Source organism: Melozone crissalis, unplaced genomic scaffold (assembly GCF_028551555.1).
Source record: "Melozone crissalis strain CALT ecotype California unplaced genomic scaffold, PUWL_Pcris_2 ptg000309l_1, whole genome shotgun sequence".
Lineage (NCBI taxonomy): Eukaryota > Metazoa > Chordata > Aves > Passeriformes > Passerellidae > Melozone > Melozone crissalis.
Genome location: NW_026536060.1, coordinates 160,200 through 179,064, shown reverse-complemented (window position 1 = coordinate 179,064; position 18,865 = coordinate 160,200). Strand labels below are relative to the sequence as shown.

General features: G+C 48.5%; 1 protein-coding gene across 1 annotated transcript; it reads left to right on the top strand.

Annotated features, from left to right (window-relative positions):
* Window positions 1-307: 307 nt before the first annotated feature.
* Window positions 308-18,760, top strand: LOC128949824 (olfactory receptor 14C36-like). The gene is made up of 4 exons (XM_054294685.1): window positions 308-875; window positions 5,619-5,673; window positions 17,127-17,186; window positions 18,700-18,760. The coding sequence occupies exons 1-4, from the start codon at window positions 308-310 to the stop codon at window positions 18,758-18,760; spliced, it is 744 nt and encodes a 247-aa protein (XP_054150660.1).
* The last annotated feature ends 105 nt before the right edge of the window (window positions 18,761-18,865 follow it).

Genomic DNA, 18,865 nt, shown 5'->3' with positions numbered 1-18,865 from the left:
GGCACTGGAAGACACGCGGCAGCTGCAGCTCCTGCACTTCTGCCTCTTGCTGGGCATCTCACTGGCTGCCCTCCTGGGCAACAGCCTCATCATCAGCGCCGTAGCCTGCGGCCACCACCTGCACACACCCATGTTCTTCTTCCTGCTCAACCTGGCCCTCAGCGACCTGGGCATGATCTGCACCACTGTCCCCAAAGCCATGCACAACTCCCTCTGGGACACCAGGACCATCTCCTACACTGGATGTGCTACCCAAGTATTTCTGCTTATCTTCTTTATGGGAGCAGAACTTCCCCTCCTGACTATCATGTTCTACGACCGCTACGTGTCCATCTGCAAACCCCTGCACTACGGGACCCTCCTGGTCAGCAGAGCTTGTGCCCAGATGGCAGCAGCTGCCTGGGCCAGTGGCCTTCTCTATTCAGTGCTGCACACAGCCAATACATTTTCCCTGCCCCTGTGCCATGGCAATGCCCTGGGCCAGTTCTTCTGTGAAATCCCACAAATCCTCAAGCTCTCCTGCTCCACATCCCACCTCAGGGAAGTGGGGCTTCTTGGTGTTAGTGCCTTTTTAGTGTTTGGTTGTTTTGTGTTTGTTGTTTTCTCCTATGTGCAGATCTTCAGGGCTGTGCTGAGGATCACCTCCGAGAAGGGACGGCACAAAGCCTTTTCCACCTGCTTCCCTCACATGGCGGTCGTCTCCCTGTTTGTAAGCACTGCATTGCTCGCCTACCTGAAGCCCCCCTCAATCTTGTCCCCATCCCTGGATCTGGCCCTGTCAGTTCTGTACTCGGTGGTGCCTCCAGCCCTGAACCCCGTCTTCTACAGCCTGAGGAACCAGGAGCTCAAGGCTGTAGTGAGGAGAATGATGTTTGGTTGGTATCAGAAACATTAAATTGCTGGCCAGTTAAAATCAATCATTTGTAATAAAAGAAACCTTTGACACTCCTGGTTGGTTTCATTTTGGAAATTCTTTTTCTTTGCTTTAGTTTTTTCATGTTGTCCACAAAGAAATGTCATTGTTTGTGCCAGTTCTCATTTTGTTCTCTCCATCTTCCCTTTGGCCACAGATTGTTTCAAAGAGTGGCTGTAATCTTGGTGGCTTTAAAGGAAATCAAGGATCTCCCAGCAGAGTTTTCTGCAGAGATGCCCTTTTGTTGCCTTCTTTGGAACTGCAGCAGCAATGTCTGTGTGCAGAGCTGGGGGCAGATCAGTGCTGGTCCAGCAGCTGTGCCCAGCAGCAGCAGCACTTGGTGTTGCCAGTGCTGCTGCCGTGCCCCTGCCCCGCTGCCCTGGTGGCCCTGGTGTTGCTGCAGGTCCTGCGTGCTCTCGGGGCTGGGCACAGTCCTGGGGGTGGCAGTGCCAGGGCTGCAGCAGGGACAGGCCATGGGCATTGCTGGGGCAGCGCTGACGCCTCAGGCCAGGCCCTGGGGGCTCCAGGCTCCTTGCCCAGGCTCTCTCAAGAACACATCTAGGCCAATGCTCAGCACAGAAAAGCCCCGTGAGCAGCCCCAGGCTGGCCGTGGGCAGGCTGGGAGTAAACAGCATGGCTGGGGCTCTGCAAGGGCCCTGGGGCAGATGGGAAGGAGCAGCAGAGCAGGGGCTGATCCATCCCCAGTGCGCTGGACAGCCCAGGGCAGCATCCCAGAGCATCCTCATGCTGCTGCCAACAACATCCCCCCTCTACAGCCCTTGCCTCTTCCCCAGCTCACACAGGTGCCCCATCCTTGCAGGCACAGGCACGGCAGCACTGGCTCAGCAGCCCCTGTTTGCATCGCACACAGCAGGCGGGAGCACCCCCTTCTCATGCTGTGGGGACATGAACCTAAGGGAGCACAAATGCCATCAGCCCCTGGGGCCAGCAAGGGCTGGGGGACACCAAGGAAACCACTCAGGTTTGTCCTGGCCTCTGCAGTCAGCCAGAAAGTTTGTTCCCATCAGCTGGGAGTTTCCTGTCCCACTGCAGATGCTGTTGGTCAGAGCCAGGGCTGCCTGGCAGCCACCCCCAAACTGCCCTGAGCATTTCCTTTGCTTCACCTTTGCTTTTTTTACTCTTTCCTTGTACAAATTTCCTCCTATTGCCCACTCCAGGGCTCCAAGTCCTTGACACACCACTTGAGGTGCTGCCCAACCAGTGCTGAGCAAATGGGAAGAATCTTTTTCCTGCTCCTGCTGGCCACACCATTCCTGATCCATAGGTGTGCCACAGCTTGGATGAGAGAAATGGTGAGGAGAGTGTGGGGACAAAGTGTTATTGTCAGCCATTAAGGGTCTTGACTTTCATATCTGTTTTGACTGCATTAGAAGGGTCTGGGGATCAATATCAATTGGACATTGCTGATATCAATCTATGAACAGGAAAAGTAACCAGGACAAGTTAATTCTCTCTGCAGTGTTTTCAATAGAGTATATTGCAGTGTCAAAATGGTCTCCTTGGTTTAATGAGGCTTTGAAGTGTCACAATGTTCTCCTGTATTCCATGAGGCCCTGCAATGTCACAATGAACCTTTGGTTTCTTGAGTCCCACATTGTCACATGAATCTTTTGTTCCATGGGGCCCTGTAGTGTTGCAATTTTCTTCTTGGTTCCATGGTGCCACATAGTGCCACAATTGCCCATTGGCCCAAGACTGCCTCATAGTGTCACAATGGACTCCTTGGTTCCAAGGGGGCCTGCAGTGTCACAAGGCTGCCTTAGTTCAACGAGGCTATGCAGTGCTGTAGTGGCCCCTTGGTTCCATGAGGAAAAGCAGAATTAGAATGGCCCCTTGGTTCCATGGAGTACCACGGTGTCACCATGGTCCCATTGGTTCCACAGGGCCTCACAGTTTAACAACGGACCTTTGGTTCCATGATGTTCCACTGCATCACAATAGATTTTGGTTCCATGAGGTTCCTCAGTGTCTCAATGGCCCCTTGGCTCCATGTGGCCCTGGTGTGTCACAGTGCCAGGTGGTTCTATGAGGCCCCACAGTGTCCAAATGGTCTCCTTGGTTCTGTGAAACCCTACAGAGCCACAATGGACCCTTGGTTTCATGAGGCCCTGCTGTGTCACAATGGATCCTTGGTTCCATGATTTTTCACACTATCAACAATGATCTGAGTTCCACAGTGTCACCATGGATCCTTTGTTCCATAAGGTTCCATAGCACAACATGAACACCTTGATTCCAGAAGGTTCTGCAGTGTCCCAATGGACCATTGGTTCCATGCAGCCCCAAACTCTCACAATGACTCCATGGCTCCATGAATTTCCATACTGTCAGCAATGGTCTCTTGGGTTCCACAAGGCCTTGCTCTGATACAATGGACTTTTGGTTCCATGGGGTTCCACTGCATCCCAATGGACCCTTTGTTCCATGAGGTTCCGAGTGTCACAGCCTGATCCTTGGTTCTGTGAGCCTCTGCAGTCACCAAATGTCCAAACTATCAGAATAGGACTCCTTAATACTAATTTGGTGTTTAAGAGAGCATCATTTATTCAGGCCTGAGGTCCAGCAGGGGATAACTCCTTATGTGGATATGTGATTCTACCAGTGTATCGCTTATATACAGTCACTACATGAATATTAAAATTTACCCATTTCCATAAAACCCACCCCAAGTTCCCAGATTCAGTCCTTGCTTTTTCTATCACTGCACCTTGACCCAGATGTCTCCATCGTTTCTTCCAACCATTCCTGCTGGGAAAGCAGCCCCTGCATGATTTCTTCTTGTGCTAAAAGTCCACAGGCATAGTAAAATTTCAATTAACCCTTTTGGTATCAAGCCCAAGGCTTTGTGTGGGCAGGCACAGGCAGGCAGGAGGCAGAGCTGTCAGCAAAGGAAGGGCCCAGCCACGTGGGGCAGCCGGGGGATGCCGACAGCCTGCAGGGACAGAGGCACAGGGCAGGGACACCGTGGGACAGCCTGGGCTGCACAGGGCACAGGGATGGGCAGCAGCTGCAAGACAGCCCTGCCAGAGCCAACTTGGGCAGCACTTTGGCCATGGCTGCTGGCCCTGAGCCTGAGCCACTAGGGGACAAGTGTGGAGGTTTGACTAGGAAGAAGTGGGAATTCTGGGATGCTGTGGTCAAACCAATGGGTGCTCGGATTTTGATATTTGCACCTGATGTGGCCAGTGGGGTTTAGACACACCTCCGAGAACACACAGGGGTTAAAAACCAGAGCTTCGGCCCTGGGAGGCTCTCTTGGGACTTCAAGGGAAGAGGTTGGATATCCCTTCCCCCGTCCAGCTGCTGCTGCTGGGCGGGGGAGGGGCAGCCATGTGGTAGGCCTGGGCCTGGACAGAGATGGGGGGTGAGGAGGCCCTTGAGGATGGAAGGGTGGACGAGCCCCAAGAGACAGCCATTGGGCAGCCATCTGCCCCCCAGGAGAGAGAGAGAGGAGAGCCGGCATCTGAATTTGATAGCGGCCGGCCCAGGAGGAAAAGGAGGGGGAATGCAGTGAGGAGGTGACGACTGGAGCAGCAGCGAGTGTGGGAGTGCCGGAGCTCTGGGACAGGCAGAGACTGAATTTTTAACCCTTTCTTTCATGATTGGGACCTCGCAAAAATGCTGATCCTTCTCAGAGCTGAATAAGAAGAAAGATAGGAAATGAGATAACCAAGAACTAGGCCCGAGGGATGTGGAGAAGACTGGCTGAGTGGGGAGAGATGATTGGAGTGGCCTTTTGGCTGGACTTTTCTTGTGTAGCCATAGACTGAGTTTTATTCCTGTGACACAGAGACTGCACTTAGGGGGAGGCAGTGCCTCAGAACCAGGAGGGTTCATTGTGGGGACCCCTCGGCCCCAGGGGGTTGGAAAAAAATGGGGGGGACAGATGTCCCAAAGCAGAGACTGTGCCTTTTTGGAGTGAGACAAGGCATCCTTAAAAGACAACCCTAAAAGCAGCTCTGGTCCATGCACAGTGGTGAGAGCACTGGGCATGGAAGGAAAATGTCACAAGCGGCAAAAGGACTTTCCGGGCGGTGCTGAGTGACATGGAAGCACATGATGTTTCAGCATGTTTCCAGGGGAAGCCTGTGGTGCAAGAAGGACTCCTCTCCTCTTCATGGACTGAAGTTTGAATATTCTAAAGGGTGGTGCCAGACTGGGCAGTTGGTGATTTGGGGGAATGTATCGGATTGGGAAATTTTTGGTGATGGGGAGGAGGAAAGTGCTTTTTTGTAAGGTTTTCAATTTTTTTTCCCTTATAGGTTTTTCCTTCTTTTCTTGTAGTTTAGGTAATAAAGTTTTCTTTATGTTAAAGCTGGAGCCTGCTTTGCTTATTCCTGGTCACATCTCACAGCAGACACCAGGGAGAGGGTATTCTCATGGGGGCACTGGCTCTGTGCCAGGCCCAAACCATGACAACAAGTGACCCTTGCAGACCTGGGGCCTCATTGCCTCCTTGACCCTGCTCAGCAGCCTAGCAAGGGCTGCCCCATGCTCCTGCCCTTATCATTGCACATCCCCACATGCCAGTGCCCATCCCAGGAAGAGCCCTGAGCAAGGAGGGAGGGACAGGATCTGGATCTGCCTGGCCAGAGGCTGGGGCTCAGGCCTTGACCCTCTACATTCCTCAAACACATCCAGGTGTGCTCAGCCACAGAGACATGTTTGCCTTGCTTGTTCCCAGCTGTCATCACTGCCTCCAGTGTTCTGCTCTACCTGGAACCAGGGGACACTTTCACGTGAGTTGTGACCACTGGAAGCATAAGTCCCATCAGTGGGACCCAGTAAAAGTTAAGGAATCTTTGGACTTTGACTCTGATTTTGAGTTTTTGAGAAGTTGTTTGAACACACTCTGAGCGACTGAGCCTGATGCAAAGAGCACCAAAGCCCCAGAGGGTCATTAAAGTCCCTGTGCTGTGTCTGTGCTGCTGAGCTGGGCCGAGCTCCTGGCCCAGAGGCAGCTCCTGGCAAGGGCAGCGCTGCAGAGAGACAGCTCTGGCCAGGAGCAGCTCCTGTGCACGGCCCAGCAGGGCTGGGGCACTGCCAGGGCCCCTCAGGGACACCAGCAGGGCACAGACAGAGCTCACAGGGGCTCAGCACTGGCAGGGGCTGTGGGATGTCCCAGAGGGGGATGTGTCACAGCAGCACCTCTGTTGCTGTGTCATAGAGCCACAGAGCAGCTGGGATGTCTGCCACAGAGCAGCAAGGGACTGTGTGACAGCACAGAGTGGGCTGTGTGACAGCACTGAGGGGGGTGTGACATCACAGAACTAGCTGTGACATCATAGAAGGCGGCTCTGTAACATTACAATGTGGGTTGTGACATCAGTATGATATCACAGAGCAGCTGTGTGATGTCACAGAGAAGGCTGTGACATCACAGGGTGACTGTGACATCACAAAGCTGCTCTGTGACATCACGCAGCAGCTGAATTACTTCATATAGAGGCTGTGTGACATAACAGAGTGGTTGGAGACATCACAGGAGGTTGTATGAAATCACAGGTAGCCTGTGACATCACAGAGGGCTGTGTGACATCATAGGGGCTGTGTGACATCACAGGGACTGTGTGACATCATGACTGTTTGCAGGGCCCCAAGAGAGGGGCTTCAGTCCCAGCAATGGTTCATCCTGGCTGCACTTGGCATCAACAGCTTTCTTTGGCAGTGTGAGAACAGGGATGTTGTGCCACTGAGGGAACAAAAACAGCTCCCAGGGCTGCTCCTACAGAAACCAGGAGCTGGTTGGGCAGCAGCAGTGCCTGGAGCAGACAGTGTTTGTGATGAGCTGCAGAGGAGCTGAGCCCAGGGGCTGTTGGCCAAGTCTGAGCCCCAAGGAGCATTTCTCAGCTGGCAGGGTGGCCTGAGAAGGGGAGGGGGGAATGCAGCAGCACAGGGCCCATGGAACCAAGGGACCATTGTGACACTGTGGGGCCCTGTGACACCAAGGGATCACTGTGACACTGTAGGGCCTTGTGAGATCAATGGACCATTGTGACACTGTGGGGCCTCATGGACACCAAGGGGCCATTGTGACACTGTGGGGCCCTGTGGGACCAAGGGACCATTGCGACACTGTGGGGCCCTGTGAGACCATGGGACCATTGTGACACTGTGGGGCGTCATGGAATCATGGAGAGCACTCTAATATTGCTGGGCTAATGGAACCAAGGGGGCTGTACTTACACTGTGTGGCTCCATGGAATGTAGGGATCATTGTGATACTGAAAGACCCCATCAAACCAAGGGTCCATTGTGACACCGTAGGACCTCATGGAACTATGGAGACCATTGTGACACTTTGTGGTGTCATGGAACCAAGGGGCCATTGTGACACTGTGAGACTCCATGGATCCAAAGGTCCAGCGTGATGTTGCAAGGCCTCATGGAACCATGGAGACACCATTAAGAGACTTCACGGCTTCATGGAACCAAGGGGCCATTATGACACTGAGGGTACTCATGGAATCATGGAGACCATTGTCACACTATGAAGCCTCATGGAATAAGCAAAGCATTGTGACACTGTGATGCCTCACGGAACCAGTGAGACCACTGTAACCCTGGGGGTCCCCACAGAACCAAGAGGACCATTGTGATACTGTGGGGCCTGGTGAAACCAAGAGGCCTTTGTGACACTGCAGGGCTGCAGGGAACCAAAGGTCCATTGTGACATTGCAGGGCCTCCTGTCATCAGTGGTCCATTGTGACACTAAGCAACCAAAGGAGACCACTGTGACACTGCAAGGTTTCATGGAACTGAGGGGCCATGGTGACACTGTGGAACCCCACTGAACCAAGGGTTCATTGTGACACTGTAGGGCTGCATGGAACCAAAGCTCAAGGGTGACACAGAGGGGCCCTCCTGTCATCAATGATCCATTGTGATGCTGTGGAGCCAATGGAGATCATTTTGACACTGCAAACCTCCAGGGTCCAAAGGTCCATTGTGACATTCAGGGCTCATGGAACAGAGGAGTCATGTGACATTGTGGGGCCTGTGGAACCACGGAGATCATTGTGACACTGCAAGGCCTCATGGAATCACTGGGACCATTGTGACATTGCTGGATCCCAACGAACCAAGCGTCCATTGTGACACAGCAGATCTTCTTGTAATCAAGGAGCCACTGTGGCCCTGTTGGGCCCCATGGAACCAAGGCACCATAGTTACATTTCAGGGCCCCATAAAAGCAAGGGAAGACAGAATAGATCCATCTGGTTTGGCCACCCATGAGCCAGCTGCCTGGTCCAGCTGACCTTGGCATGTTGAGGGTCTCTTCTCCTCTGCTGCTGAAACAATGGGGCTCCATCCTTTCCTTCCTATGGAAAAGAACTGACCTTTTCCTCCAGGCACCCATGGCCAGAATTGGGATTTCACTGCCAAATTTCCTTATATCCAGGGATTGTTCCCACAGGAATTTTGCCAGGACAAGTCTGACTGACATTGTTTTCACAAGCGTCACCTCCCATCTGTCCCCAAAACACTCAGGAAGGCTCTGTGCTTTCCTTCCTATGGGAAAGAATTGTTCTTCTCAAAGTTCCCATTGCCGAGACTAGGATTCCATCTCCAAATTCCCTAAAATCAAAGTTGGCCCCCAGACAAAATCTGTCATTTCTGATAAGTCTGGCTGGCCCTCTGGCCCAGTGAAGCTCTCACCTGCCTTCCAAACACTGGAGCTCTGTGCTTTCCCTCCTATGGCAAAGAACTATATTTCTCAGCCAGGTGCCCATGGCCAGAATTGGGATTTCACCTCCAACATTGCCTGTTGTGAAATACTGGAGGAGATTGTTGGCTCAAGACATTTCATGTGTGGGGGAGGAAGGCGCAGGTCCAGCCTTGCCCTGCCCTGCAACCCCTGCCCTGCCCTGCCCTGGAACCCCAATCCCCTCAGAGCCTCTATCCCAGCCCAGCAGTGGCTGCCAGTCCCTGGCACAGCACAGGCAATGCTCCACAGCCACCTCTGCAGCCCCCAGCCCAGCTCCTGAGGGACCAAATGAGCCCAAATCCCACCTGGGGAAAGGGCCCAGGAAGACCAAGGGGTATTGAAGGATGATCACAAGGCAAGCACACATCTTGACCCTATCTCCACTTGGAATTTTCATGTGAACATTGCTGGAGTGCAGGAATTGGTAGCTGTGTATGTGCTTCTCTGTATCTTTTTTGCCTTGCTCTCTCTCTGTGTCTTCTTCTGTTTCTGTGCTCCTTCAAATTTTGATTAACATTAAATTGAACACACTTGAAATTTGTGAAGTTGAATGGACCAAGTCAATGTTTTGAGACGTATTTTTTGTTGATTGAATGTCTGTTGTAGTTTGACATGAGAAGAATTTTTAAAAGTAATACAAAACGTTTTGTGTAACTGACAATCTGTTAAACCACTAAGATACTGAACACGCCTCTGTGAAACACAAATGTTAAAGATGAAAAAACCCAGGAACCTCCTCTTTCTTTTCCAGTCAACAAAGAAGCAGCGGGCCTGGCCCTGGCCCCCATCTCAACCAAACCAAACCAAACCAAACCAAACCAAACCAAACTAAACCAAGCAACCCTGCCATGGGCTGAGCTCCTTCTCCCCTGCCCAGGCCGCCCCTCCTCCCCATCGGCCCCATTCTAACCAAACCAAACCCCAACAACTACCAAACAGGAAAAAAAAAGAGGCTACACAACCCCAACCAGAACAACGCTAGCCACAGCTGTTAAAATCTTACATTCAAGTCCCCTCCCCCAAAAAAAACTTTAACCACAAACCCCTACAACGCATACAAAATAACCCCACAACTAAAAACTTAAACACTAAAAACCCCCAAAACCAACCATAAAACCAGTCCTAACACAATCCAGCCACAACTTCCACCACAAGTTACTGGCAGGTCAGGTGTTAACCCTTTCAATACTTCAATCTTCCCTCAAGTAAAAGAAAAAAATGAAATACAAGCATAGACAAAAACAGCATAAACCCATCAAATTCAGTAAAGAAGAAATGAAATCGCAAATAAAAAAAGAAGAAAAAATACATTAATCTTAACACTAAAATCCTCCTATAAACTATAATGAAAAAACTCTTTTTCATTATAACACAGAAAACTATAAAAAAATCAAAATACACAAATTAATATCAAACAAAAACCTCCATGCTAAAATAAACAAATGTTAAAATAACTGTAATTTCCTCAAAATTTTAAACAGAAAAAAAGCAATCCACTATCCCCAAGAGAAGATCTCTATCCCCAGAGATAAAAATGATTTTAAAAGTAAATAATAAAATCTTTTACCTTTAAAGAATTAATCTTTAAAACAATACCCCATAAGTCAACATGGTCCATCAGCGAGCTGTAAAAAAGCTTGTAGCAATAAAACCTGCCTCACAATAACAAATTTCCCCAGACAACTGTAATCCATGACAAAATTAAAACCCCAAAACCCCTGTTTTTTCCTCTTGTAAAAAAATCTCTGAAATAAACAGGGCAAGGACACTTCTTCTCCTTTTTAATGCCTTTATTATAAGTGATCAGCTCAGGATTGGGCAGCTCAGCAGGGCTGCAGTCTCCCGTCGCGTCTCCCAGGGTGATTCAAAGGAGGAGGATATGCACAGCTTTGTCCACTAGGGGCAGAGCTGGGGATCAGATCCTCGTGGGAGCCTTTAGGGTGTGGTGATCCCATCCGATGTTGAATTGGTCTGAGTCTCGCCTCCTCCCAGACCCAGCCCGAGGGCTCTCGAACACAGGGTGAGGAACAACGAAGGTTTTCAGCATCTCTGCAGGCCCAGCACTCCGTTCCTGAAATCCAGACATCACTCCAGTCTCTCAACTCTTAGGTGGCTCATTGTTTTTGGGGTTTTCTCAGTACATTCGGAGCAGGGGTCCCACACAGCATGCTGGTCCTTGGAGTTATTTTGCATATCCCTCCCCTCCAAAGTCTCTTCTCCTCGCTGTTCAGGAGGTATCCCACCCTTCAATGTCTCAGAGAAGGGCCATTAACTCGCCCCAGCTAGGGCTTTTACTGATACAAAAACAACTATTAACAACAACGACCCGTAATTACCATAACACAAGCAGCAGCCCAACAGCAACAGTGGTAATCTTTTTCTCACAGAAAAAATTGGCAGAATTTTTTGTTCCTAACAGTCCTCCTTCTTTTTCTTTGATCAAGCTTAAATTTTAAGCTCGAATCAACTTACAATTTTTGATTCATGGGTTTCATATTTAATTTTTTGAATTGACTATAAATTTCTTGTGCACTTTGGTAATCACGATTACTTAAGTTTGTTACTTTCCTTGGTTTCTTTAGGTTGGTCTGCACAGCAAATACTGTTTTAATGAAACAGATAAATAAGCATAGTAAAAAGAGCAATCCTCCAAGTATACACACAGTGAGAAAAACTACCTTTTCCCATACATCCTTTTTGAAAATCTCCAGGTTCTCCCACCAGCTGGAATCAAGTGTAGGAGTTTGTTCTTGATTATTTACACATGCTGATCTTTTCCATTTGAAATGTTCCTAATAATTGCATTCTTTATTTTTAATACTGCCTGGAGCCCGATGACTTTGTTTAACATAGATATTGGGGTCTGAACTTGTCTTTTACAATTTTGAATTCTCTCTATTTCTATTTCACTTTGCTCATTCTGTTTAGTTTCTCCCAAATCATTGTATATAGGAACTCCTAAACTTGATTCAGTTTCTTCAGGTAATAAGAAGAAAATTGGTTTTATCATTCTAGTGGTGCAACTGCCAGACCAGTCTCCTGACAATTTGGTGTGTGCTGTGGTGTCAGAGATCAAGCCTAGGGGTTTAGAGCTCCCCTGAAATGTGTTTTCAGCTTCTGTTGGGCATTCCCAACATTTACACAGTTCTTTCATTTTCCAAAAGGGGTTTATCTCTTTTTCAGTACACTCATAACATTCATAAACTTCATGGTGATTACACTTCTCTTTCTTTTTTTTTCAACAGACTCTAATTTGTTTGGATCTCTAGGGATCCACTGGGTGGCTGAATACTCCACTGCTAAATACTTGTTACAAACAATCTTTCTTACCATTTTCACCATTTCCTTTCTTTTTACTAGATCTACTGAGCTTGTTTCAGCAGCATCACATTTAAAGTACAACCAGGCTTCTCCTATAGGGCACTCTCCCGGGAGTGGCTGCCTAAAAGTGGCAATATTGTGGGCTGTTATAAGTTAGTTGCGGTGGGGAATTAATCACCAACTAGTAAGTCCAAATAAAATGAAATTTATTAATTGATAGAGCAAGCGATAATAGGCAAAGTCAGCGCCCCGGGTGCGCTGGGCGACAGGGGAGTCCCCGCTCCACCACTGTCGCACTCTTCTGATATTTCGTGGAGTTCTTATACAGTCCTGCTTCCGGGTTGATGTGTAGTACTCTGTTTATTCTTCTTTTGTGTCTAGGTGGTCATAGTCGACCTCCCGGAGGTCTGAAGATGAAGGCCGGTACTTTCCTTATTTGCTAGGTTTATCTGATTCCTGGAATTTTAGGCTCAATCTGCTGAGTTCCTGGAATCTTAGGTTTACTGAGCGGATAAGCTGATACTGTGCTATCAATCATAGCAAGCCCGCCACCCATATTAACAGTTTACTAAACAGATAAACAAATGTTTTTGAAATCCATTGTCTTTGGTTTCACCTTCCTTATCCTTTTAAGTCTGGAAATTTACTTAAGCAAACAAATGGAGGTGGTGCAACAGTCTTACTGGAATAACTTTGTCAGCTTTGATGAACAAACCTAAAGTTTTAACCCATTACATGGGCTATCCAATATACTCTCTTATTTTTCTGATAAAGGACCAATTGGGAGAGGTTAACACAATCAGGGTTAGAACTGATGTGGACTCTAGACAAGGAGCTCACTTCTTCCTCCTCATAGAGGGGTTGGTAGCACTCACTGCATGGCTCTCCTGGGCTCCTCAGAGCACCACCAGCAATCAGAGCCATCATTACTACCCTTCCCAAGAGTCCGGTATGGGTCATCTTGCAGAGCTTGCCCACCCGGCCTTGCCGCTTGGGGAATTTTACTGAGAAGAAGCTTCCAAGCTCTTTAGAGTCTCTTCTACCCACTTCTCTGGTTAAACCTCTCTTGGTCTGTTCCCTACCAATTTTGGTTTCCCCCAGGGGAGTGCTCTGTAGAGGATTAACCTGGAGTCTTTAGAATTAAATTGGGGAACTTAACCAGAATTACTTATTTACAGTCTTAAACTTTTTACCAACATAGTTTACACAGAACCGTCTTGGAACATTTTAAGCAATGTTAGAGCTCCCATACCAATTATTCTCCCATACAGTTCAGTCTTTTTGATTCTTCCTTCTGAGAGTCAACTTTAAATCACAGTATACTCAGGTGAATTACCTTGTGAAGCAGATGAATCTTTATCCAGTGCCCGGAGGTGAGAGTGGTGTGGACACTGGCCCAATGCCAGAGGGAAAAACTGGGACTCTGGCCCAATGCCAGAGGGAGAATGGGGTGGAGTCCGGTCCAATGCCAGAATGCCAGAGGGAAAAAAACCTGATGTTGGATCTGGTCCAATGCCAGGGGGTGAGAGTGATGTGAGTCCAACCTTTTCCTTTTTGGTCTGCACAGTCGAATTAGTAATGAAGAGTACCTGAAATGGGCTTTCAAACACAGGCATTAATGGTCTGCTATTTTATGATTCTAACAAAACTCAGTTTCTCTGTTTAATGTTATTGGTAATTTCTCTTTTTCCATACCTTGTATGTTTCTCTCATCAACTTCTACCTACTCTGTATTTTGCAAGGAGTTGTATTTCTGTCAGCTAACTTAACTCCCAAAGTACTTTTATTCTCCTATTTTTCTGTGTATTTAATTCACTGGTTTTCTGTTCTATTTTTCAAGATCTTATCTATTTATCTCTTGCTTCTGTTTCTTACTTTCACTTACAGCTTAAATACTACTTTTCTTTCAACCCCTTACACTTTTTCTCACACTATTCTTCTACACAATACCCTTCCCTCTAAGGAGATGTGGTAAAACTTGTAATGCACAATCTACATTACCTCTATTCTAATTTGTCTATATTTACTCTCTTTTATTTCTCATTCCCTTTCACACATTCCTTCACACCCTCAGGACACAAACTGGATCACTATTGCTAGAAAATCACGGGTCCCTGTAGCCCCCCCTCACCTTGGGGTTGGCCCACAGGTCTCAGTATCTCTGGGCCTCTTGGAAGGGCCCTGACTCTGGTTGCCTCTGGTGCACATTCACCTGTGAGGCTGTCTGCGTGTCACACACGCTCTTACAGCTACAGCTCCCTCACACATCTGGGGAGCACTAGTCTCGTTTGCAGGTCACACACACACTTTGGCCACAGCCCCACACCAGCCCGGGGGACACAAGCCAGGTTTGCAGGTCACACACACACTTTGGCCACAGCCCCCACCTGCCCGGGGAACAGTATCCTGATTTTGCAGGTCACACACACACTTCCACTGCCCCCTTCCCACCTGCCCAGGAAGTTGAGGCTGACTTTGCTTGTGACTCACTCTCACACACACAACAAGACAACAAAAAGGTACCTTTTACTTTCACATCACTTATTACAACTTTAGTGTTACTGGCCAGTTTTGGTGCTATTGGATATCCTTTCTACCTAGCTGTTTTTGTCTAACTTCAGATGTTACTTTGTTGAGACAGGACTTATCTGCTCCTGTATCAACCAAAAATTCAAATTCTTCATTTAGGGGTCCCACTTCAAAGTTTACCAAGGGCTCTTCTAGATGTTGCATTGGGTCCCCTAAAGTGTAAAGCCCCTGAACCTCTAATCGTCACCTCTAAGGATCTTCCCTTAATTATCTTGTTCCCTGGCTATTGCCACATCGAGACTGAGCTTTCTACAAAACCTCCTGATGTGTCCTGCCTCTCCACAGTAATAGCAATGTCGTTCTCTCAAAGGGACTTGAGGCCTCTCCATCCTTCTTGTACCTGACAGTACTGACCTATCCTTGCCTCCTCCTGGTGGTGGACCCGCCCACCCTGCACTTTCTCTAGCTACAGCAACCATGATCTTAGCCTTGGCCTTTGCTTTTTCTTTGTCCCTCCTTATTTGCACCTTCAATGCTTCTCTCAATAACTCATTGATATCCTTCTCTTGCCAATCTTCAATCTTCTCCAGTTTTCTCCGTACATCTGGCCAAGATTTGGTAACAAATTGGACTTGTAGTAGCATTTGACCTTCTGGGGTATCTGGGTCTATTCTAGAATACAACTGGAAGTTCCGCTTTAGGTGGTTAAGCCAAGCAGCAGGAGCTTCATCCTTCTCTTGTGCACGCTCAAATGCCAATTGGGTATTAGTTCCTTTGGGAACTGACTCTTTGATCCCCCAAATTATCAAAGATCTATATTTCATCATGGCCTTCCTCCCCTCCTCCTGATTAGGGTTCCAGCTGAGATCCATTAGTGGCAATTTTTGTTCACCTGTTGGCACCTGGGATCCTGGACGGTTATATCTCTCCCAAATTCTTATGCCAGCCGCCCTAATCATCTGGACCTCTTCTGGGGAAAATAATATACTCAGGATGGAATTCATCTCCCCCCAAGTGTAGATATTTGGACCTAAGAATTGATCCACTTGGTTGGCTATGCCCACTGGGTCCTCAACTATATGCCCCAACTCTTTCTTGAATCCTCTCACCTCAGAAGCAGTTAGGGGAGCATTCACAAAGCCAACACCTCCCGCTACTCCTCCCATAGGAACCTCTCCAAGGGGAAAGAGTTTCTCTGCCTTGGAGGTCTTGGATCTGGTGCTACAGTATGGCCCATCTTCAGGTGCCAAACTACTTTGAGGGATATCTGGGTTACCCTGAACTTCCGGCCCATCAACAGGTGTATTTGGTGATAGCTGTTTACTGGGCGAGGAGGCATTTGTGTCCCAACTAGGAGGAGGTAAAGGGACAACAATAGGAGGGGGAGAAGAGCCTGAGTGGATATTAAGTGGAGGTGGAGAAGGGGTGGAGAATGCAGCAGGTGGAGTAAGCACTTGTGGTGATGCAGAAGGAACTGGAGGAGCTGAAGGGGGTCGTGAGGGAGTGGTTACTGGGGAAGATACTGGGTTTATCATAGGGGAAGCTGAAGAGGTAGAAGGAGGAATTTGAGCAGGTGGTAATGAGATGGCAGCCGGGGGAAGAACTGGACCTGCCATTTGAGGTGCTTGAAGAAGAGGATTATAAGGTGGAGGGGCAGAAGGAGGCAAATAATCCAGGAGGTCCCATCTTTTACTATTCCTATCATCCCCTTCTTCATTCCCCTCTTTCTTCTTCTGTACCTTACAAATTCGCACCCCTTCATCCCCAATAGCGTTCTTTAACCAGCAAGATACATACAGTAATTGCTCAGGATCAGTATCTCCTCGAGCTGTCAGATAATTATTTAATTGTTGGCACATCCACTCATCCTTTGTCCCACACCAAGGCCATCCTCCTTGCACCTCTAATTCTGGCCACACTTCCATACAATAATTGATCATTTTCACTTTATCTAATCCCTCTGTGGCCTCTATAGAATCCCATTTTACTAACAGTTCTCCTAAGGGACTATTGGGAGGTATATACCTCAGTCTCTTGCCGGTCTTTTTACTATTACATCCTCCCGTTTTTCAGGTCTCAACAGTAAAAAAATCCCAAAGGTGCCTCTACTGACAGGTAATTTCAAGAAAACTCTTGTTTGAGGAGCTTCAGCCTCCTCCACCGAACTTCAAATTTCTGCCTGATGCTCAGGACTTTATACTGAAACAACTGCCCGATCTCTTGATTGCCCAACTTTCCTAACGTCAGGTCTTACATCTATCAGGACCTGAACACACGAAACCTCGGCCTAAGAATCTGGGTCGTGCCTGACTCCCTCTGTCAGGAAAAAGAACTGCCTGATTTTTAGTTTGCCTAACCTGCCAATTTTTAGGCTTCACCATATCAGGACTTGAAAACAAACCGCAGCCTCCATCGCTGGGATTTGTGCCTGACTCCTTTGTCAGGACTTACTTTGCCTGCAGGGCTTGTGAGCTTACCTGAATCCTTCTTGGGACTTACAATCTTACCCAAATCCTTCTCGGGACTTACAATCTGCCTGACTTCCCTCTGTCAGGACTTACTTTGGGTGTGTGCCACTCATACAACTATTCCCTCCGCACGCTCAGAGGGGGGGGGCCCTCTTTCCCCCTTAGGAGACGACTCACTCACACTAATTCCACGCACTTCCCCCTGTTCCCGGCCGGCTTTCTCGCGTAAGTTGGGAAACACGGTACTGAGGGGCCGCTCTCAGTTTGAGGGTCCGGCTGCCAGCCCTTGTCTCAGTCACACACACATGCGCACGTCTCCCACTCCTGCCACCGGATTTCTCACCAGTCCAGTGCTCCGGTGCTCCTCTGCGTGGCTAGTCCTGAGCCGATCCCTCTGGTCCTGGTAGCCAGCTGTCCTGGAGGTCCAAGATGGCCAGTCCTGGTGTCCTTCTTCCGGCGTGGCTATTCCGGACGAGTGCCCCAGCTGAAATAAACAGGGCAGGAGACTTTTTCTTCTTTTAATGGCTTCATTAAAAGTGATCAGCTCAGGACTGGACAGCTCAGCAGGGCTGCAGTCTCCTGTCGTGTCTCCCAGGGCAACGAGGAGGAGGAGGACATGCGCAGCTTTTTCCACTAGGGGCAGAGCTGGGGGTCCGGTCCTCATGGGAGCCTTTAGGGTGTGGTGACTCCTTCGGATGTTACTCCTTCAGCCTCTCTTGGCCCGCCCTCGTTCGTCAGGACGACTCCCGTGCTCAGGGTGAGAGGGACTACGAAGGTGTTCCGCATCTCTGCAGGCTCAGCACTCCGTTCCTGACGTCCAGACATCACTCCAATCTCCCAACTCTTAGTTGGCTCGTTGTTTTGGGGTCTTTTTTAGCAAGCTAGAAGCAGTAGCTTCTCATGGCATGCTGATCCTGGAGTTATTTTGCATATCCCTCCCCAAGTCTCTTCTCCTCACTGTTTGGGGAGGTCCCCACCCTTCACTGTCTCAGAGAAGGGCCATTAACTCGGCCCCAGCTAGGGTTTTACTGATACAAAAACAACTGTTAACGACAACGACCCGTAATTACCATAACACACAAGCAGCACCCCAGCAGCAACAGTGGTAACCTTTTTCTCACAAAAAAATTAGCAGAATTTTTGTTCATAACACCTTATAAAAGTCACCATTCTAAGTTCAAATTGAGCTTTAGCCACCCTTATTTTTTCCTACATACTCTAGCAGCCCTCTTAAATACTTCCTGAGAGATCTGACCCTCCTTCCAAAGATGATACATCCTTTTTCTATTCCCGAGTTCCTCCAAAACCTCCTTGCTCATCCAGACTGGATGTTTGCCTTGTTGATTCACCTTTTGGCACACAGGGACAGTCGGTTCCTGTGCTCTCAAGATCTCTGTTTTGTAGTATGTCCACTTTTCCTGAACTCCTTTGTTTTTAAGGACTGCTTCCCAAGGAACTCTCTGAATAAGTCTCCTAAACAGGCCAAAGTCTGCCCTATAGAAGTCCAATGTAAAAATCTTCTTAATGTTCCTCTTGACTTCACCAAATATTGAGAATTCTCTAATTTCATTATCACTGTTCCCCAGGCAGCCTCCAACCACCACATCTCCCACCAGACCATCTCTTTTTACAAACAACAGATCTAACACTGTCCCTCCCCTGCTGGGCTCACTCAGCAGCTATGGCAAAAAGTTATCCTCCACAAACTCTAAAAATTTCCTGGACTGCCTTTTTTCAGTTGTATTGAGCTCCCAGCAAATGTCCAGCAGGTTGAAATCACCTACAAGAACAAGAGCTGATGAACCTGAAACATTCTGTAGCTGCTTATAGAATGAGTTGTCCACCACTTCTTCCTGGTTGGGTGGACAATAACAGATTCCCAGTAGGGTGTCAGCCTTGTTGGC